This window comes from Populus euphratica, unplaced genomic scaffold (assembly GCF_000495115.2).
Source record: "Populus euphratica unplaced genomic scaffold, PopEup_1.0 scaffold1541.1, whole genome shotgun sequence".
NCBI classification, from domain to species: domain Eukaryota; kingdom Viridiplantae; phylum Streptophyta; class Magnoliopsida; order Malpighiales; family Salicaceae; genus Populus; species Populus euphratica.
This window is the reverse complement of record NW_011501389.1, coordinates 440-21,746: the sequence shown is the minus strand read 5'-3', so window position 1 is coordinate 21,746 and position 21,307 is coordinate 440. Positions and strand designations below refer to the sequence as shown.

General features: G+C 36.1%; 4 protein-coding genes across 8 annotated transcripts; 2 read left to right on the top strand and 2 right to left on the bottom strand.

Annotated features, from left to right (window-relative positions):
- Positions 1–298: 298 nt before the first annotated feature.
- On the top strand, positions 299–4,606 carry LOC105117820 (syntaxin-22-like). Its single transcript, XM_011015589.1, has 7 exons — positions 299–1,055; positions 2,152–2,245; positions 2,454–2,593; positions 2,747–2,821; positions 3,426–3,583; positions 3,699–3,799; positions 4,223–4,606. The coding sequence occupies exons 1-7, from the start codon at positions 865–867 to the stop codon at positions 4,286–4,288; spliced, it is 825 nt and encodes a 274-aa protein (XP_011013891.1). The 5' UTR covers positions 299–864; the 3' UTR covers positions 4,289–4,606.
- Positions 4,607–5,710: 1,104 nt separating this feature from the next.
- Positions 5,711–8,834, bottom strand: LOC105117818 (phosphatidylinositol-glycan biosynthesis class X protein-like). Its single transcript, XM_011015584.1, has 5 exons — positions 8,678–8,834; positions 7,526–7,643; positions 6,632–7,010; positions 6,353–6,519; positions 5,711–6,238 (listed from the first exon to the last, which is right to left on the bottom strand). The coding sequence occupies exons 2-5, from the start codon at positions 7,634–7,636 to the stop codon at positions 5,945–5,947; spliced, it is 951 nt and encodes a 316-aa protein (XP_011013886.1). The 5' UTR covers positions 7,637–7,643; positions 8,678–8,834; the 3' UTR covers positions 5,711–5,944.
- A 124-nt stretch (positions 8,835–8,958) lies between these two features.
- Positions 8,959–12,527, top strand: LOC105117819 (uncharacterized). 4 transcript variants are annotated; one of them, XM_011015586.1, is made up of 4 exons: positions 8,959–9,237; positions 10,456–10,566; positions 11,633–11,740; positions 12,197–12,527. In XM_011015586.1, the coding sequence occupies exons 1-3, from the start codon at positions 9,087–9,089 to the stop codon at positions 11,692–11,694; spliced, it is 324 nt and encodes a 107-aa protein (XP_011013888.1). In that variant the 5' UTR covers positions 8,959–9,086; the 3' UTR covers positions 11,695–11,740; positions 12,197–12,527. The 4 variants fall into 4 exon arrangements, with proteins under 4 accessions (XP_011013888.1, XP_011013889.1, XP_011013887.1 ...); XM_011015587.1 differs by lacking the exon at positions 12,197–12,527 and adding an exon at positions 11,953–12,081; XM_011015585.1 differs by lacking the exon at positions 12,197–12,527 and having other exon boundaries at positions 11,633–11,901.
- Positions 12,528–14,837: 2,310 nt separating this feature from the next.
- On the bottom strand, positions 14,838–20,944 carry LOC105117817 (heat shock factor protein HSF8-like). Of its 2 annotated transcripts, XM_011015583.1 has the most exons (3): positions 20,331–20,944; positions 17,883–19,157; positions 14,838–15,239 (listed from the first exon to the last, which is right to left on the bottom strand). In XM_011015583.1, the coding sequence occupies exons 1-2, from the start codon at positions 20,613–20,615 to the stop codon at positions 17,919–17,921; spliced, it is 1,524 nt and encodes a 507-aa protein (XP_011013885.1). In that variant the 5' UTR covers positions 20,616–20,944; the 3' UTR covers positions 14,838–15,239; positions 17,883–17,918. The 2 variants fall into 2 exon arrangements, with proteins under 2 accessions (XP_011013885.1, XP_011013884.1); XM_011015582.1 differs by lacking the exon at positions 14,838–15,239 and having other exon boundaries at positions 17,569–19,157.
- Positions 20,945–21,307: the final 363 nt, after the last annotated feature.

Sequence of the window (21,307 nt, the reverse complement as noted above, 5' to 3'; positions counted from 1 at the left end):
CTAGAATAATAACAAAACACTATCTAAAAAAATGATTGAAATTTCGTGGGGGAATCTAGCCAGAACTCAAATCTTTAATCCGACAATTAAATTCATTTTATAAAAAAAAGATTTTACCTTGTCGGAACATGCAAAGCACTATTGATAATTCAAATTCATGGGAATATATATTTTAAAAGTTTTGGTAATTTTGTTGTTGTCTCGTTTTCCATAAATTATTTTGCCCTCAGATCAATAAATTAAACGCACAACGACCACCTCAATTTCTGGTTTTAAAAAACGAATATTTCTTAAAGAAGTAGTGCCGTAGTCTCTGTTCATACCCCCACCCCCTCTTTTAATCTACAAGCTTCTGTTGCTTTCTCCGACCACAAACACCGCCCATCCCACCCCTAAAATTTTAAATTAAACACATACTAGCACCACATCACCACCACCATCACGCGAAGCCATTGTTTTTCCCTGACCAATCGCTCTCTCCCACGTGTCCCTCCTTCAGGGATCCACATCAACGTGCCGGCACAGAATATTCATATCCTCACCCGAAACCCCAGAAAACAAACATACGTCATCATTATAATCTTCCTTTCCCTGTCCCTCCTCTCTCTTCTCTCTCTCTCTAAAATCATCAAAACAATTTTCTCAATTCACGCCGTGTTATTAGCTACTCTTCTTCTTCTTCTTCTTCTTTTTTTCATTTACCTTAATCGATTCTTACAACTGTATCCAAACAACCCGCTTCTCCCCCCTTTCTCGGGAAAATCCCCTCGTTATCTCTCGAGAAACTGCTGGTTGGGGTTAGGGATTTTCAATCAACGGTTCGATTAAATTTTAGTTTAATCGAATTAAAATAATATAATAATAATGAGCTTTCAAGATCTGGAGGCAGGGCGACCCTTGGCATCTTCAAGGAGAGAACTGATCAACGGGAAACAAGATGCCACGCAAGCGGTTGCTTCTGGAATCTTCCAGATCAATACCGCCGTTTCCACTTTTCAGCGTCTTGTTAATACCCTCGGGACTCCTAAAGACACGCCTGAGCTCCGGGAGAAGCTGTAAGTTTATTTTTATTTTGTTGCCGTTTTGAGTTTCTTCGTTTGTCGTTTTGACTACATGACGAGATTTATGGTCGATTTTCCATAATTATTTAGAATTAAATTATCGAAGTTGTGTAATTTTCTGTTTGGATGGTATTATTGAAGTGAATTTATTGTGTTTACAGAGCTGAAATTAAATCACAGGCGTCTGAAAATGAACAGGGTTAGAAGACTGTTGTTTTCTAATGAAATATAAGGAGACGATTGTTGCACTACACGGCAGTTTATTGTTGTTATGACAATATGACCATCGTTTACCACAATAATTTTTATTTTTTTAAAACAAATTTACAAACATTTATTTCCTATCTGATGTGGAATATGCCACATAGGGAATTCTTATTGCAAATAGCTACATCACTCAATCGGCATGATCGTTATTTTTTCTATCATTACTCTAAAAGTTTTGGGAAACAATACTAAACACAATTCTGGTTGTTCCGATTTCCCAAGCTGGGCCATGTGCTAGGGATGCCTGTGTGCATGATAGCATAATCACAATACCCTTTAGTTGCTAGCAATGCTAAAAAAATCTCTATCCTCGTACTTATGTGGGTTTGTTTTTTGGTTTTCCAGAATTTATGCAACTGATAAAATCTGTCTGTATTTTCCCTCAGGAGAAATGTAGCATATCTGAGCAGTGACAGAGAAATAGTTAATAGATTAGAAAGAACGTAGGGTACACATGAGCTGGGCTTGGATAATAATTACTTTCTTTGCAGCCACATTTGAGACTACTCTTATGACTCATTAGAAAAGAACTTTCAACATTATTTTGTGAGAACTTCTCACCTAAATTCTATTCACGACTTAATTATACTGACCCCTTTTTGGGTTTTTTGAAAACTTGTTGACAGTAGTGTTTGTTCTCTCTTGCTCAGAACATTAAAATATCCGTGAGACTCAATAATTTATTTTCGTAGAAAAATGCCAGAATTTAATGGTTTGCTGTTCCTCGCTCCCCCCTTTTTTTTATGGAATGGTATCAGTCAAATGCCCTTGTAATGAATCTCCATTTTGAGCTGTCATTGTACTGATTTTTCTTGCATGACAGGCATAGAACAAGGCTACATATTGGGCAATTGGTGAAGGATACTTCAGCCAGACTTAAACAAGCTAGCGAAACAGATCATTATGCTGGAGTCAGTGTATGTTTGCTCCTTGTTGTTTAATGTGCACTTAAATTAGTACTTTTCCAGATACCCTTCCGATTCAGTAATCCCTCAAGATCCCATTGGAACCACATCAATTCCACCCCTTGAATTACTAAACTTTCTCAACTGGTTGGATATGTTATTCAACCTTAATGTAATCAACATTTGGATTGCCTCTTCTTTTTTCTTGTTGTAATTGCAGCAAAGCAAAAAGATTGCTGATGCTAAATTAGCAAAAGATTTTCAAGCAGTTTTGAAAGAATTTCAGAAAGCTCAGCGGCTTGCAGCTGAGAGGGAAACTGCATACACTCCTTTTGTTCCCCAAGCAGTCCTTCCTTCCAGGTGATTGCTTAAGGATACCTTAATAGATAGTTTGTTGGATTAGAGATTCTGTTTGTTTCTTTGATATAATGAACAGTTTGTTTTGATAATACAAAAAAGCTTTGATATTTGTATATTCTTCTAACAGTTTGCGTTTGTTCATATTCTTTGCAGCTACACAGCCAGTGAGGTAAATGTAAGTTCCGATAAAAGTCCAGATCAGCGTGCCCTCCTTGTGGAGTCGAGAAGGTGAGATCTGCTCTCTAACATAGGCTACCGATGATCTTTTCATTTATTTGTCCCAACTGTAAGAGAAATTTATCAAGTAATGTTTCTTTTCTATCACAATTCCTTGTTCATTGTGTTGAGCATGTTGGGGAATTTTTGAAACATGTTCACATTTTAAAACCAGCGAACATTTATAGGTTTTTTCAAAAAACTGCTGGTCTTAGTTTGCTGCATTCATTTTTTATTTTTATTTTTAATTCATAAATCTGTAGGACTGAAAGGATATCATGCATGGAGAGGATTTTTGGTGCAAAAATGAGTGTAGGAATTTTTTATCTTGTAATTTGCAACAGGATTGATTAATGGTTTGCCTCTGTGCCTGATCATCTAGATAAGAAATCAGTTTGTAACATAACAGCTGAATCATATACTCTTCAGAAAAACTGTATACAAGAGTTGCCTCTGATTACACTCCAGAGGTTGCCCGAGACAGACTTTTAAAAGTAGGACCATTCCTTTCTTTTTGTTGAAAGCCTGTCGCATAACTTGCTATGTACCTAGCTTTTATTTGACCTGAAAAAAAAGAGGGAAAGAATTCTGAGCTTTGAATTGAATTTTGATGCAGACAGGAGGTCCTACTACTGGACAATGAGATTGTCTTCAATGAGGCTATTATTGAGGAGAGAGAACAGGGAATACAAGAAATTCAGCAGCAAATTGGTGAGGTGAATGAGATTTTTAAAGACCTCGCTGTCCTTGTCCATGAACAAGGAGCTATGATTGGCAAGTTTTATCTTGGCTTTTTTTATCTCCAGTCTTGCCTGTGTACAGACAAGTGGCTCTATATATTTTAGTTTATCATTATTATTGAACCCCCCTTTTTCTGGGTTTGTTACAGATGATATAGGCTCCCATATCGAAAGTGCCCAGGCTGCGACATCACAGGGAACATCCCAACTCGTGAAAGCTGCAAAGACTCAAAGATCAAATTCATCTCTGGTAATCTATGGCATCTCATTTATTTATTCCCATTTCGATTATTATTGTCATTATTGTTGCTGATGGTGGTGGTGTTTGTTTTTGTGACAAAAGTAAGTTATGGACTGCTGACATGGCTAGTTTGGACACCTCCCTTTTCTTCTGTTTTTGATCTTTATGTTTTTTGATTAAATTGGACACTCCCAGATTGTCCTATAAGGGGCTTGTCATCTAAATGCCATTTGCATTTTCACATGTGTTTTTCTTTTTCATTATTTAAGAATATGAGCTGCTTCTTCGATGCAAATTATTCTATTGAATATCGATGAAAGAAGCTGTATATTGCCCTTGTTTCAAGGAGGGGAATTTCATTCTAGATGTTGATTCTTTATGATTTATTGTATTGTATTGTATTCAAAACTGACCCTCATGTATTTAATGCAGGCCTGCTTGCTCATGGTGATATTCGGGACTGTGATTCTCATTGTGATCATAGTACTTGCAGCCTAATCTAAAAAAATCTTTATAGAATCCTTGAACTGTTTCAAGAGCTGCTTGGCAACAAGATAGTAATGTCTCTGCTAGTTCCTTGGTTATGTTCTTTAACAAGACATGGTGACTGACTGGAGTTTCTCACTGCTAGTCAGAGGTGGTATACATTGTATGATGGCTGCAAATGATCATTTTGGGCTGCTTTGTCTGGGTGGGATTCCTGTCTGTTTCTATTTTCCGCTGCCTCGGGTTTACAAGGGTGTGTGCCTGTTTGTTCAATTGTTTCGAGTTTTATAGTAATATTAATAAACATAACATCCATTCTTTTCTTTCCAAGCACTTGGCTTATAACCTTTGTCCTACAATTTTTCACATCATTAGTGCATCTTCACTGGCTTGCTTCTTTTTGCAATAGTGTAAATATACTATCAATTTATCATCAAGTGATATCAGCAGTCTTGATTTGCCTTGTGTCAAATTTATTTAATGTAGTAATTCTCGGATCTTCAGCCATTGTTGTCTTGTGAATTTATTCAACCGGTGGAATTTGCAAAGAAATTTCGGTTTTATAAGATCAGAATTTATTCATGTCCTTATAATGGAGCTACGCGTTGAAGTTCCAACCCTGTGCAAATTGCTGTCTTTGAAAATTGAAACCCCACTTTCCTGACTTGGAATATTATTCCAACTACTTCGTAGATCATCTGGCACGAAAGAGGTCCGTTTGATGATGAGGGTTGGATTTCAATGCATGCAAATGCAGCAGCGAAATGTCAAGTGGCCTCTGGAAGTTGAAGAAGCGGTTCGTGGCGAGAACTCTCCCGTATCATTCGTTGTCTAGACACGAGAAGTCATCGTGAAGTTTGGCTGCTCTTTTGGTTGGAGGGATTTCCATGGTCAACTTCCGATTGGGAAAAAGAGATTAGAAAAACACAGAAAGGGAGACGAGACCTGGATAATGCGTGAAAAAGAGTCTATCCACAGCCAAGGTAGATAGTGTTAATGATACAGCTTTTGATGTGAGGGAGACTTCGCATCGTGGGAAAAACCTGTCTTAGGGAGGAAGATGAGGCCCAGGTTGCTTGTTGGTTCTCGGGGTCTTCCCTGACCTCTCAGGGTGAAGGCCGGTCCCCGGGAAAACGATGGGAAAAGGCAGAAACCTTGGTGTCCTTTATCTGAATTGCCTCCGCATTAGCTGCTCAACCGGCGTTGAAGTCGAGTTGAATAAAACCTGGTTATCTCTTGGCAGGTGGTCTTATCAACCAACAATCAATGTATGAAAAATAAGATACTCTTCTCTGTACTTATTCGAAGTGAAAAATAAACACAATTACTTCGTCATGGGATTATTAAGTAAATTATGAAAAAGCACAAACTTTTTTCCCAGAAATATAAATGGATGACAATGCGGTGTTAAAGAGTCGCTAGCGGATGTTATAATTTATAAAAACACGTGAACGGACCATTGCTTTTTTACCTGTTTTTCTACAGACACTCTAAAATGAATTGGTCAGTACAGTAAGAGTTTTTGGCAATGGGCATGCGCCTATTCGGGCAAGCAACACAGCAAGGACGTCATTCCAGGCATTCCTTTACAGGATATTCCAAGCAGATAGTTCTTGCTCCACAAAGCTTTATACAAAATTTTGTTCACGGCAAGAGTATATAACAAAACTACGATTCTTTCAGATTGTTGCACAAGTTACTATCAGAATAAAAGATGGATGTTAGGATGATTAAAAGAGTAGATATAGAGGCTGCAAGAAAAGTTACAGCAGATACAATGCCAGCATGTGCCCTTATTCCTGACGGTATTCTCCACACGACATTGTCAGTTCTAGATCCTGTCCTGTCATTGGTTGGCATAAGTAGGCAGCTCTCATGGTCCCCAATTTCTTCCATGCTGCAGCGCAGGAACATTTCAGGTTCACCAAATTCCACTTCTGAATAGCCACTGTCATCAAGGGGCTGCAAGAGATGGACATAATTCAGACAGTTTTCCTACAGCTTTGTGATCGCTCATTTTATTATTGTTGTTGTGATAACACAGCAACGTCCTGTTCTCTTCAACAATTCACTTACAGGATATCGCGCATGCAATGGAAGGTCTACGCTGATTTCCAGTTCACTTATATGTCCCAACAAGGAAGTGGGAGCAACATTCATATGAATCTCAACAGCTGACTGATTCGATAGAACAGAGGGCAATTCCAAATTAGTATCTCCAAAAACAGCCACATCAGTAAATACTGCAGAAGTGGAGTAAATGTACATCAGGCTAGAGAAAAATGCCACTATAGCCCAAATTTCAAAATGAGGTGCACATATATCATTCAATGTAGGAACAATTAAATGCACTACCACCACGCTTGAGCATGTGTTGGAGCTCAAATGGGTCAGCAAAGACTCCTGTTGGCAGTCTCTCAATAATGATAACTTTACAAAAGTGAGCACGTAGCTGAGACATGGAATCTGGCTGCATGTGGAATCTGATAGTTGATGATATATGGCGATGAGAACCTTCACCAATCAAATGACGCCATGGAACTGATACTCTTAAAAGATGATTCAGATTATCTGGCAGCAGCTTGCAGGTATTAAAAAGAAGTCCATCTACTATGAAGTTTTGGAAATTTGGTTCAAGCAAGCTATCATGTTTTTCAAAATAGGATTCCATAATATACTTCCTGAAACCACAATATGAGTTGTTGGAATTGGAACTTGACTCACACCTTGTCTCCTGACAAGCAAGGAAACAAGTTAGACAATAAAATGTTGAAACTGTTACATTCACACCTTGCCTCCTCTGGCAATTAAGGATACAAGTACGACAATAAAATGTTGAAACTTAATTGGATGCATAGTCAAATTGAAAGGCATTCTGAGTTGGTTCCCTGCAATTGCATTTTAATTCTCAGAAACATGTACTATCAAAATGGCAAACGTTTGGATATTGTTACAAGTAGCAATTATAGTAGGCAGGTAGCCAAACTCAAAATAAATGCTGTATGGTCATTAGGGCATGCCATATTGTTGCTTCTTGAAATGCTCACAGCCATCTAGTATGCATCTTTCATTGTAGAAAGTTAATACTTACAAAATGCTACACAAAAGATTATACCGCAGCAGGACATCTATGTGAAACTCAAAGTACAGCACGACGCTTACAAGAGCTATCAAATCATGGACAAGAAATACACACAGTAACAGATATGAAGAAGAAAATCCAAGGCAAAAGGGCTATGGTGTACCCACCTCACTTGAAGATGAAGAACTCTGCAAGAAAAAGCCAAAGCCAACAGAGAATATCAACAGGATCCCCACCTTCTGGTGAGTGCAAAACTTAACATGCTTAGGAGTTGCCATAGACTACCTGAAACATAGTAAAAAGCACAATAGAAGTCGTAAATATTAAGCATTCAGTTGCAGGATACATAAGATTCCGATATTTTTTCCAAAGTTAAAAGCAGACTTTCTACTCCTTTAAACACACATACATATTCAGTAAATTTAGGGCATTTACAGACCAATGCCCCTTAGCATAATGTTACCAAAAACTCACGACATAACAAATGAAAGGCATACATAGTAAAAAGTATAATCCCAATTGCCGTCACACCTTCAGATGATCCACTCTAGAATGATCTTGATGATTCATCAAATCAAAACTATTTTAAACAAATTGTCGCATACATAGTAACAAGCACATTCTCTATGCATCGGCCCTGTATGCAAGTCACCCACACACAAACACAGACATACAAATGTACACATGTAAATACATGCATGTCCTCACCAAAAATATAAGAAACATGAACGAGTCAAACAGGGATTTCAAAGATTAGCTCAATTACACACCATATTAGAGCCAAACTGAGTCTTTCAAAGGTTCAGTACAGGAAATGTAGCATTTAGAACGAACAGGGTTTTTTTTTTTTAAATATCATTTTTTCCAATAGAAATCAAACTAGACTTATCCACAGCCAGAAATTAAAATTACTAGTACAGAAAAAACGAAGAGAGCACCTCCATTCTTCAGTCAATGATTCTTGCACCGTTTGCATTGAGATGGTTTTGACTTGTGCAAAAATCATGCACCAATTTCATTGAATTTTATTATCACATAATAAAGATAAATAAACAAAGTGAATATAACTTAACAGATGAAAAAAGAGAGGAAAAAAACAGAATCCGATTCAATAAAGGAAAAAAAGCACTTAAGCCAAATCTAGCTAAAAAACACACACACAGCATTTCTGTAATAACCCTACATCAAAAGAGATAAAAAATGATTCACAGAAAGAGAATGTAAGTCAATGACCGAATCATGAAGAGATTAAGCAAATTGCCTATCTAAAGCTTGTATGTGCTCCATTTGAAGACACAGTAAAGAGAAATAGAACTCACCAGAATCAATCTACTGAGATGGAAAATCCTCTTGGAAAAAGAGGATTAAGGCAATTGAGAGAAGAGAGAGAGTAAGAAGTAGAATCTGAAATATCAATCAGTTTTTCTCTCAACGAAATATTTTGAGATGGGATCCACTGCTTTGTTTTTCTGTTTCAAGATGAAGAAAATCAAGTAGATTATTTATGATGACAAAGTAGTGGGCTTGACAGCCCTCTTTTTAAGCTACGATGAAGCCCATAAACAAGTTAAGTTTATTACTTTTTTTTGTTTCGGGGAAGGGAAAAAAACAGTCAACTGCTTTTCTAGCTTCTTCTTCTTCTTTGTTGAACCCCCTCCCTCCCTCTCGGCTTCAAATATTTTTCCCGCTTAGGGAAGTAATAATTTTCTACCAAAGAAGAGATACAGAATGAACAGTACATCATCAGCAAATTCATCAGTATCAACAGCAGCAATTATTGGAGGTGGAGGAGGAAGTGTTAACAATGTTGTTTTGGATGATTTTCATTTCCCTTCTGATTTAATCTCCATTCAAGACCGCAAAGATGAGGCCATGCTTGGTTTGCTTTTTTCTCCTTTTTTTGTTCCATTTGAGAATCTCTTCTTTTGTGAGGTTTAGCCATCTGGGTTGTTATAATATTGCATAGTCTATATGAATTTCGGATTTTTTGGTAGCAGGTTTGGGCATTTGTGTAGGAAAGATTTTATTTTTTTTGGCCATTAAAAAATTGAATATTTTTTGTGGGATTTGGCTTGTTCTTATGGAAATTCGTTACCTGGGGTATTTATATTTCTGCGTTTTCTGCGTTGGCCTGTGGACTTGGTGGCTATTTTTGTGATTGTTTGATACTTCACATTATTTGTTTTCTCGTGTTTAGATTGCTACTATTATCGTTATATATCATATTTATAAAGGCCCCATTACTCTAGGATTCTCTTCGGCATGCTAAAGCATACATGTTACTGAGATGTTGGTCTTATTCATAAATTCATTGTCCTGCTGCTAAGAAAATAAGGTACAATGCATGAAATTCATGTTGGACATAAAATTCTGAAGTTTATGTTGCTTGTTACGAAATATTGCCCCTTATATTTATTTACTTTTTTAAGAAACAAATCGAACTCATCGACAGAATTAGTTTATGTTTCACACTTTGATTATTTAAATATAGGACTAAGCCAATTGATTCCATTAGTTTTGGTCTTGTGGAGGATTGAGATTTAATTTCTCGACTTCAAAAGACATAAAGCTTACATCTCTAAATCGATTTCCTTCATCCAGCTGATTTATCCATTTTAATTAGCATGTCTGTTAATTTTCTTTGTTTCTTGGTATACCTCTGTTTTTAGCGGCCCTCTAACCTAACTTGGATATATGAAAATTCAAGGACTTACTTTTTTGCATTTGTTCTTCACCCATTTTGGTTACAAAATAAAACAATAGAGAAATATATTTTGGAACTTTATTGTTTATTCTTCTCTGTTAGCTCTTGTCTGACGAGTTCATCCTGCTAAACATATGGCTTTCTTTCTCTCTAAGCTTCAAGCATTCAATGAATTATGTAGTGGAAGGTTGGCAGGGGCATAGGGCTAGGGGCGAAGAGGGGGGAGTGCCTTCTGTTCTCTCTCTAAAACTGACCTTGGAAAGAAAAAAGGGAGGCCCCGCATCCAATTAGCGAAACACCCATAGTTTTAACTACTATATCTATTATCTGAGTTAATAGCAACACATTGGAGTTATTGCTGTTCATAGAAGTCTTCTTATTCTTCTATTGCAGCGTTAAAAACTGATCTGATGGCTGCACTCAACAAGGAGGTTAAATCATTGGATGACGATAACTGGAAGTTTGAAGTACCTCGTTCTCATATCAACCTCATGTCAAGGCCAGGTTAGTCTTCAATCCACCAATTACCTTTCCTTTCACATCCCACTCCTCCAACTTGTGTAGGATAAATACGAGTCATGCAAAATACTGGCATTTAGTGATTTATGTGACTGCTGTGTTTTTTATTTTAGAACTGCAGCATCACTTCACGTGTCACTGGTATCAGCTGATTCATTGTGGTGGATCTCGTCACATGCCACCGCCATCAGTTTAGGGGTCATCTAAAACATGCTTGAAAGATTAGCAGATAGGTTATTGGGTGGGACACTGGTGTTCTGTGTTGGATTTTCATGTCCCATGATCATAAAATTTCATGTTGCATATAATAGATTTTATCCCTGTAGCTCCCAGTTAAAGACAGAAAAGGAAAAATGGACCGGAGGGAGTAGGAGTTTGTCAAAAAACTCCACGCATGGATCCTCTGATTTGTAGACACATACACCAAGTATCATACTTATGTCTCCGTGACTGGTTGCTGCAATTGAATTAGGCATCTTCTTGCTTCTGGAGAACAGTGCCCAGATGAAGTGTTTGTGGGCGGGTCTGTAAACTTTCTGTAGATTAAATAATTAAATCACACCAGCCAGCTTCCCTAATTTAATAATCAGAACAGGGATCACTTATACATGATGGATGCTGGATCAAAAGCCAACCCCTATTATTGCTTCCTCTTATATTCTCCTGCCTGTCCATAATATCCCTGTGCTTTGACATTTTCCCAGGAGCTGACAAGAAATATTGGAACCATTTTTGAAGCTGCAATTCGTCTTTAAACATGTTACAAAATTATGGAACAGATACCGAGGAGTATCTGATCCAAATCAGTATCTCCCTCGTATAACTATCCTTTCTATGCGTTTTTTTTACCCAAATGTTTTTGTGAGATCTTTTTGAATCATGTAGATGAATGTAAACTATGACTCTCGGTCTGTTAGAGGGCTTTGAATCCTGCTTTCTTTGTGAACTGCGGGTCCATTTCCTTGTGATTTCTACCGTGATACCTTGTTTTAGTTTGTTCATTGTTACTTACGGATTTGTTATTTGTCTTCTTTTATGGATCCCAATGCAGGTGAAAAACTAAGCAAGAAGCTGGAAATAGCAACGCATAAAAACCTGGCCTTGCCGAAATGACATGTGATTCCGTGGGCAGGCTGCATCTTGCATTGATTGACTTTTGGTACATATCTTTTACTTCGATGATAAATATTTCTTGTTTTATTCTGGAGCTGGCGATTTTATGTGTTGTTTGCCCCGTGTTCTGAAATGCTTCCAAGTAACTCTGTTGTCCATACTACAAATAAATGGAAGGCAACTTGCATTTCTTTATTTTACATTGAAGTCCAAAATGTATGCTCATGGTTGAGTATATATCCAACCAAAATTGCACAGGACTCGAGGGAATAGAACTAATTATAAGATGATTAATTCCATGACTAAAAGAACCAACGCCACGACGGTCTTGCTGGCCTGCCAGTGAATTTTTTTCCTTTGTCCACAGAGACGAGGCCATGCACGGGATGAAGCTCAGACCGCACCAACAGTTTCGTTCCTTTTGATTGAAAATTTTAGGTCTATCGCGCTGAAGTGGTTTTTCGTTCTATGTACAAAACTAAACTTGGTTGAATCAATGCAGCAACCAAACTCGATGCGGCTTCTAAAACACAAACCTTGGACTTGAGGTGGAAAAGGGTTTTGGATGATAGGCCTTGCTTGCCTTAATTTGAAGAGGATGAAATCGGTTGCGCAGGTGAAAATGAAGGTCTTTCTGGGATGTGAGATTTCCGCAGGTAGTATTGGCTTACCCGCTTGCTTCCTTACTGTTCACGTGAATGGAGCCACGCTTTATTATTCACATTATTCACGTGAATAATAGAATATGATTACACTGTTTATAAAATTTCTTTACACAGAAAGCGACAAGTTACTTTTTGTGATTTTGATAAACCTACGGCAGAGCTGATGGATATTACCAGTAAAAAATTATATATTTTTTATAATGCTAAATAATAAACTTTACTTACGGTCACAATACCAAACAACACAATATCAAACAATCATTAAAAGAGGCTGTTTGATAGCATATTTCAAATTGTTTTTGAATGATTTTTAAAAATGCGTTTAATATGAAAAAAATGTTAAAATTAATGTTTTTTTTACTAGTTTTCAATGGTTTTGATGTAATGATATTACAAATGAAAAAAAATCTGATTTTTATTTTATTTTGGTATGTTTTCAAGGAAAAAATTATTTTCAAAAGTATTTCATATGACTATTTTGAACACACACAAAATCAAAAACCTTGAGACTTGGTAATTTATAGTGTTTTGTTTTATTTTTTTATATTTTTTTATTGATTTTATTTTTTAATAATGAGATCATTAAGAATTTGACTTTGTAAATTTTTTTTTTTCCTTTCTACAAGGTTAGAGTGATTTGTAGGTTTGATAGAGTAATTTAGATTGCCTAAGTTTATAGATTCGATGGAGTGTTTTTTTAATTGAACTTAATTTTTTATCATATTTTTTTTCTCTAGTTAAAAAATAGTTTTTGAGAAAATTCATGTTATTAAATTTTATAAAGTTCATGAATATATTCGTAAGTTTAGTTGGTTGACCTGATTTGCGAATCTAGCGAGTTTTTTTATTTTTTTATTTCATCATTAGACATTAGGTTAATTGAAAATCTAGTCTTTTAGATTATTTTACTATATTTTTCATGAGATTATCATGGTCTTAAAATAACATATGGATTTTGGGCTGGTGTTCTATTTTGCGATTGTTTATTTATATTATTATATAGTTAAATTGAAAAATTATTTTTTAAAAAAATTATAATTACATTAGAGTTCATAACTCGGTTCACAGGTTTGATGAGTTTATCTACTGACCAGGCATGTTTTTTTTTTTTGTATTTGATCCTTTAATTGTTTTTAATTTTTGTTGTCTTTCGATATTGGATAGGTTGAGAAATAAAATGTATAAATTATTTTTATTTGTTTTTTATATGGTTATTATTTTCTCAAATAAATATCTATTTTTAGGTTGGTAGCAATTTTATAAATATATATTTTTATTATATAATTAAATAAAAATAATTTATAATTTTTTTTATTAAATTCAATAAAATCAATAACTTGAGTCGTGAGGGGGTTAGGATCGATTTAATTCATCATTATCTTAATATGTTTTTTCAAGTTATTATTTTAAAGTTTTTTTTTAAGATAAACTATATTCTTACTATTTATCATGGTTACATTTGAACCATGAAATCAATGGATTTAAGTTAAGTTACTTCCTCCATGATTTAATTGAAAAGTTAAGCTAAGTAAAAAGTTGAGTTAAGAAATTTTAAAATTAATATGTTAATTTTTTTATAATTTTTTTAAAAAAAATTAATCTAATAATACTATATGAAGCGCGAGAGTTAATAAAATAGTGTCAACTATACGGAGAGTGGTGGATATAGTTGAGGGCGGATATGTTATATCCAGACACGGGGCTTCTCAAAGTAAATGTGCCTACATGCATAGCCTCGTTGACTTTGAAGGGATCCAAAACAAATGAACTCCCGTATGGTTTATGGATCAGTTGGGCCAGTTGATCTTTTAGAAGTCACATCATCCTAGTTGGGCTTCTAAGAAATTATGTCAACTCGCCTCAATTTAATGTTGTGTGAAGTTATTTAATCCTTGCTATTGCAGTTTCATCATATATTTTTAAAGATTTTTTATTTTTTGGATTAATATTTTTAATATATTAATATCAAAAATAAATTTAAAAAATAAAAAATATTATTTTAATATATTTTTAAATAATTTTTTTTAAATAACATTTATCACAATTCTAAATAATTTGTTATTGGCGCGTCCAGGGTCAAAAAAGGGGTGAAATCGCTTTCAGGTTCGGGGAGGTCTTTTCTACACCTAACCATCAACTTCGTGGTCAGCACCTTAGGCTTAGGTTATACTTCGAGCCACACAACTTGGGCCATCAGGATTCCATGCACTATAAATCAGCAGTTTCAGTCAATTGTTTTTAACAGGTTTGTCTACTCACATAGACATAGGTATCAGATACCAAGGGCTACCCTAATGAGACCAGCCAGAAACCATGCAATAAACATTAGGATAAATCTCCTAATATTTTAAGATGGTAACACCTTGTCACCATTTAAAAATAATATTAAAAATCAACAGACACATACGAGTCAACGAAAAAACTAAAAAATATTACACAAATACTATTAAAATTGATTTAATATATAAAACACCCTTATAAATTAAATATTACATATTTACAACTTCTCATAGTCAAAGTATTAATGTAAGTTAAAATTTGATGTTCAAACACTAGACTTCCCCCAAACTTCACAAATTACGATGGAAGCAGTAAAGATGACCACATAAAAAGTTTAAAATAGCCTACAGAGCAGCGAGACCAGGCCACCTAAATTGCCATTAGCACCAGTTCATTTATATGCAACCCAATTGCCATCAGTACCTGCTTGTCTTCATTTTACACCACCTGTACTTTATCCCATGATTATATGTATTTTAGTTAGGAGCAACGACGTATAGAGCACCACCACGAGGTGCTCGATGTACTTGTTTTTGTCTTTCATAATCTATTGCTTCACCACTACTTTGGCCATTTTCCAATAAACTACCCCTCAAATATCTGTAAAGAACAAGAATTGATCAGAAATTGAACGAGATATTAAACAAGCTGATGACCATAGTCCGTAAAGCAATCATTCTACATTTGCCTAAGGGAACTCTTCAACTATGATCTCAACCTAACAGGTCCATATTCTAGTCACTCGTCCCATCAATGTCCCAACTATGAGAAAAAAATACATATAAAATCAACAAATCTGATTTTTAAAATGAGAGCTAATTAAGGGATGCTTGTTATGAAGAGAGAGTAGCAAGGAAAGGAGATGTCCAGGAAGATAGAAGAGATGAATTGAGATAGAGGGTGATTGTTGTGGAGAGAATAGAGGAGAGGGGATGTCAGGGAGAGAGATAAAGAGAGAAAGGAAAGGGAGAGGAGAAAGAAGCAGGAGGAGAGGGGGGAAAAAGAAAAAGTTGAAAAAATCAAGGCATATTTAGGTCCTTTCATGAAAAAATGAATAAATTTGAAAAAACGAAGATAAGAGCTTTTCTGTTTAAATTATAGGAGCACCGGCGGTTTTATATATATATATATATATATAGTATTGTTAGAAAGATTTTTACTAGAGAACTCTAATCCGGTTTGTTTTTTTTTTTTTATATATATATATATATATAGTATTGTTAGAAAGATTTTTACTAGAGAACTCTAATCATATTTTAAAAACTCACTAAATTAACTCCTAAACCACATTGACTTCAAATTAACCCTTAATCAATTATATCCTCGTTTGATGTTATTTCAAGATATAGTTAAAACTGTGTCATCAAAAAAAATTTAATAGCACTGAGTATATAATAAACAAAACTTAATATGTATCTAGTAAACCATTTTTTCTTTCCTTGTTTTTCTCCCCTATCATTGAAGACGATTCTAACATCTTAGAAGACAATCAAATTAATCCTTAAACCACTTTAACCCTAAATTAATCCCTAATTAATTACATTCTTAATTACATTCTTGTTTGATGACTTTGCAGGTGTTGTTAGAATCATATCATTGAAATCTTTCTGATATTTTTTTAACAATATTGAGTATATAAAAAATAAAACATCAATATATCCAAAATGACTCATTTTTTTCCCTACCAGATCAACTTCTTTTTTTTTTTTCTGGTCCTTGGATTTTAAAAAAATTTGGCCAGCTTTTATACATATTAATTAATTTACATAAAATATATATTGACTTTTGAATTTTGACTAAACAATCTGGGTACAAATCCAACATTTAAAAACATGGTCGTGATGTAAATATTTTTATGTTATTCTCCTGAAATTTTTATGAAAGTCACCTTTTTTAAAAAAAAAAAAAATCCGAGTATCAGAGTAATTTTCCCTCGACTTTATCATGCAACGTGCCATTAAGGCCACATCCCACTTTTACCAAGCTTGGGAATAGAGGAGCACCCCTCAGCAATATTACCACAGGAACAGAAGGTGACACGTTACTCTTTCCACGACAATTCACGCCTCCAGTACATGAAAATTATCCAGATTGGCATCAATATGGTTTATATATCCTCATGAAGCTTTCCATCTCCCTAAATAGGCCACAAAGCCTCTGGAAACGTTGTTATTTATGTGATAGGCGAGCAAGTTACAAGCATTCAGTTCAGTAATACAAGGATAAATTGGCCATTTGCTCAACAATTAACCTTTCATCCTTAAACCAAGAGCAGCCTACACTGTATAGTTTGACCTTGTTACATCAGGCAGTTATCTCATTCTCCCTGTTGCTTATCACAGATTTAACATCAGTTCGAAACAAGCAGCTGTCAACCTTATCAAATCTCACTTGCATAGGTTTATGGAACTCCCTCCAATAATTAGCTTCCTAACTTCCAGTGAGTCAACCACTCCGCAATCATTTCTCTATAATCAATTCTCTGTTCCAAGATCAGCAGTTCGGCACTCGAAGTCAACGAGTGTGCTTGCTTCTGCGTTCTGATACCAGTCACACTTCCCTACTACTTTTAGATATCGCAAAAGCTCAAGCAAATCAATTTCCAACCATCCCACCCTCCATCGAATTTCTCTAACCGCTCAAGAGTGCTACCTCTAACTAAATCCTGATTTGTTTGGGGTTCCACTGCAACCTATTTTTCATCAAAATTCATATTTTTCTTCTTTAAATTATTTTTTTAGTGTTTTAGAATCTTTTTTATATGCTAATATCAAAAATAAATTTTAAAAAATAAAAAAAATTATTTTAATATTTTTCTAAGCTATTGTGCGAACTAATGTACAAGTTTTTCCATCAAAGGTAAACTAATGTACAAGTTTTTCCATCAAAGGTAAAGTAGCCAATGAATAGTCTCCATGGGCAAAAAATAGGAAAATAAAAAAAGGAACCACGAAAGTGAATTACTTTGAAACAAAGGCAGAATTCAGGAATAGGATTTGACATGTACAAAAGATGGACAATCGGATCTATGGACATAAGGACAGCATAATGTTTCTTGAGATCTTGAACCTCTCATAAGATGATAAAGAGAAAAGTTCAAAATAAAAATTTGAAAAAAGAAAACTAAATTTTGTCTCCATATGTGCAAAAAGAAAGCTAAGCTGAACAGATACCAAAGGCATTGCTTGTTCCAATGCCCAAAGGAGGAGGACCCGCTGAGTTAAAAGTTTAGTAGGTGTTTACCTCATACAGGGTGGGACAAAGGTACATTTCGTGTGATTAAAGCTTCTTGTCTGATGTCAGAAGCTCCATTTGTTCTGTCAGCTGATCCACATGCTGAGCTTTGTCCCACCCGTTTGCATTTGGCTGCACATCATTTCCATTGGTTTTACCCTCTACAGAACTTGATTCAATATCCTCAGGCTCTGGACTCTGCACAAGAAGGTCATCCCAGAAGCTAGAATTATCAAGCAAAGCATCAATATCAGGATCAGGGGACATGTTGTCAATATCTATGGGTATTGTTCCATTAATTCCTAATGAAGCTGGATCTATGAATCCATCATTGCATGTCTCTGGTTCCATATAATCTTCACAAGGGATATCAGCAACATTTTCTGGTACCATTTCAGGCATTTGAGAAACATGGGGCATGATCACGTCTGCCTGGGGAATAGGTATGGAGGTTGCCCCCTGTGCTCCATCCAGCATACTCATATCCGGAAAATGAGAAGCTGTGACCTTTTCAGAACTAGCAATTTGCAGGGAAGATTGTATTTCAGATATTGGGGCTGATGGGCCCTGCCTGGAAATCCCAAAAGCTGCTGGTATATGAGTGGATTGCCCTGAAGTTGGCAGAACCTCTTGGAGAGTCACTCCTGATGTGTGGCTCGAAGGGCTTCCACTGTCTTTTGCACCAAGATTATTGTCATAAGATTCCAACTTAGAAGCATCCATTTTCATAATCTGCCTAAGCATTGCTCGGGCTGCCTCGTTCATCAGAGGCTGATACTTCACAATCTGCCCATCATGAGAACCAGAACCCTCATTCTCAGGAACATCCTCCTGCTTGAGCCTGCGTTTTTTATTGGCTTCCGTTATGCGCCTATTGTTGTCATTTTGCTGCTGTACAAACTGAGCCAAGAAGCCTGGGCTGTTCATCGCCTTGGCCAGGAATGACATCATCTGTTGCTGACGCTGCTCCATTCCTTGAAGTCGCTGTACCATGGTTTGCAACTGGCTATCCGTGGACTGTTGCTGCTGCCTCAACCTAACAAGTTCTTGCATAAGGACATTCTTGTCCCTCTTAAGCCTCTCCACCTCTTCCTCGAGCCCAAATTTCCCAACCTCAACGCAGGCGGCTACCGATGAGTTCTGCCCAGGTGGTTGTTGTGGCTGCTGATTAGCATGCCCGTGGGCAGATTTTCGCCGACTGATAATCCTAAGTAGGTGCTTCTGACCCCTCAAAAATCCTTCATTGGCAAATTCCCAACGGTCTGGATCCACCTTTCGAAAACCCTGTTTGAGAATAGAGAACAATATACAGAAAGATTAAGAGCTTAGGCTTGGTTTTCCAAACAGTAAACATTACTGGAGGATAACAAGCAGTGATTAGTTCTCCTTCAGGTAAAATCAATGGGTAGTTTTGGTATTGTCACAGAAGGGGAGCACTCCTCTTAGCTTTTCACAAATAATACAAAACATTTAACTTCAAGGAAAGCGATTTTATATTACACATGGCAGATTACTAAGGTAAATGAGCATAGAAGTTTTCCATGGCTGCCTAGAAGTGTTGATCGCTTCATGGCTTACCAAGGGTAGGGATGCAGTTATTGTTAGTGCCAAAGGTTTGAGGGAGATGAAGTGGCCACAAGAGGCAAGATGAACATATTTAGAAAGGAAGGTTGCTTCCGATAGATCATAAGCAAAATCTCCTTGAAATGTTTCTTGGAGTTTGTCAAGGATAGCATAATGTAGACAGTAAGCTTGCAATACCAGGTTTTTTTGTGAAGTCAAAATGATACTTGATACTTCATCATAAATAATTCATATCCTAGTCAAACATCATATCAACCGAAAAACATTTCTCTAATTATTAAAAAATGGTTATTGGATGGGCGCTCTACCTAAGAACACAGTTACAAATACAAACCGTTAGTAGCATCAGATCTTTATTTATTGAGAGAGAATTCGGTTATATTTCTTTTATTTTGATTTGCCTTCCCCATCCATGACTTGGTAGACAATAACTGGGAAATGATCTTGCACATGAGCACAAATGTTCAAACAATAACTGGGAAGTCGATACCTATAGCGCCATAGCAAACCGTGACAATAGCAAACGATACTAGCCATTACAATTATACAATGAAATCCACACTTAACTCAATAGATTGTCACTCAATAGCAAACAGGCATCATGCCATTTCACAAACACTAGCTCGTGGTAAAGAACTTTCAGCTATGATTGGGAGTTCGATGACCCCTTGCTTTCTGAGAAAGCCAACTGCATTTCCGTTTGATTTAAAAGAAGCACATAATTTCCTTGAGGCAGTATTGAAGGTGAAAGGATAAGCTCTTGTCGAGTTCCTTCCACATAAAGCTAGAATTAAAGCAAGAAAACTACAACAGAAATGCAGAAAAATCCAAAAAGAAAAGAAATTAAAGAAATAAGAAAAGTGAAATCCATACGTAAGTGTTCAGTTGCCTAACAAAGCTGGAGAAATTATTATGCTTGAAATACTTCGGCAAAAGATCGCGAGCGAACTCCGGCGGATTCCAAACCACAAAACTGTTATTCGTCGAACTCCAAGACACCACCGCGTCTGTCGCCGGATCGTCTACCATGTCGTAAGTCTTACTTAGAAATGGCGGCGGCGCATTCGACTGTGACGCCATCGGCACCGACGCCGCTTGTGCCCCGCCGCCGCTGATCGAGGAGTGGCCACCGCTTGCAGAGTTGATTGTTCCATCCATCAGAGTAGCGAATAATAAAGGAAATGTTTATTGATCGGAACTTTTTAGGGTTTTGGAAGAGCAGGCATTCGTGAGAGCAAAAAAGCTAGATTGAAGGAGAGGAGAGAGAACGAATCGAGATTGTATAGGGAGGAAGGAGAAGGGGGTAAAGAGGAGACAGGTGGTTGTTGTTGTACTGTCACGGGAGATGAAATGAAGAGTGGGATTCTATTAAAGGCAGACGCGACGGGGGGAAACAGGCCTGTTGCCATTTTGCCTCTTCCCTTTTTTTCTGGAGGTGATGATAGCAGTTGAAATTACTGGTTGACTCCTGCTTTCTTTTTCTTCAAAAGAAATTGTGAGGCTGTTTTTTTCCCCTATTTCTTTAAATAAATATATATTCAAATGGTATTTAGTACGAGGTTAAAAATATGAAAGAATTATTATAGAGTAATTATCATAATAATAATTTTTTAAAGTGTTTGATTTTTAAGAATGCTTAGCTTGAGTTAAATGTTAGATAAGAGAGATAGATTAATTTAATAGTTAGTAATAATTTATTATGGATAATTAAAAATTAATTTGAGGTAATCATCACCCCCTAATCATTCACTCTTAAAAAATATAAGATAAAAATAAAAGAAAGTTCAAATTTTATTAAAGTAAAAACCAACCCTTTTAACTTTCAAAACATAATCCTAATTATTTTGATT

Coding starts and splice junctions, on each gene's coding strand:
- LOC105117820 (XM_011015589.1), top strand. CDS start 865: ATGAGCTTTCAAGATCTGGAGGCAGGGCGACCCTTGGCATCTTCAAGG. Junction 2,246..2,453: donor ATCATTATGCTGGAGTCAGT/GTATGTTTGCTC, acceptor TTGTAATTGCAG/CAAAGCAAAAAGATTGCTGA. Junction 2,822..3,425: donor CTCCTTGTGGAGTCGAGAAG/GTGAGATCTGCT, acceptor ATTTTGATGCAG/ACAGGAGGTCCTACTACTGG.
- LOC105117818 (XM_011015584.1), bottom strand. CDS start 7,636: ATGGCAACTCCTAAGCATGTTAAGTTTTGCACTCACCAGAAGGTGGGG. Junction 7,011..7,525: donor GTTCTTCATCTTCAAGTGAG/GTGGGTACACCA, acceptor CTTGCTTGTCAG/GAGACAAGGTGTGAGTCAAG. Junction 6,239..6,352: donor CATTGCATGCGCGATATCCT/GTAAGTGAATTG, acceptor CATCTCTTGCAG/CCCCTTGATGACAGTGGCTA.
- LOC105117819 (XM_011015586.1), top strand. CDS start 9,087: ATGAACAGTACATCATCAGCAAATTCATCAGTATCAACAGCAGCAATT. Junction 9,238..10,455: donor CAAAGATGAGGCCATGCTTG/GTTTGCTTTTTT, acceptor CTTCTATTGCAG/CGTTAAAAACTGATCTGATG. Junction 10,567..11,632: donor CAACCTCATGTCAAGGCCAG/GTTAGTCTTCAA, acceptor ATCCCAATGCAG/GTGAAAAACTAAGCAAGAAG.
- LOC105117817 (XM_011015583.1), bottom strand. CDS start 20,615: ATGGATGGAACAATCAACTCTGCAAGCGGTGGCCACTCCTCGATCAGC. Junction 19,158..20,330: donor TTAGGCAACTGAACACTTAC/GTATGGATTTCA, acceptor ATTCTCAAACAG/GGTTTTCGAAAGGTGGATCC.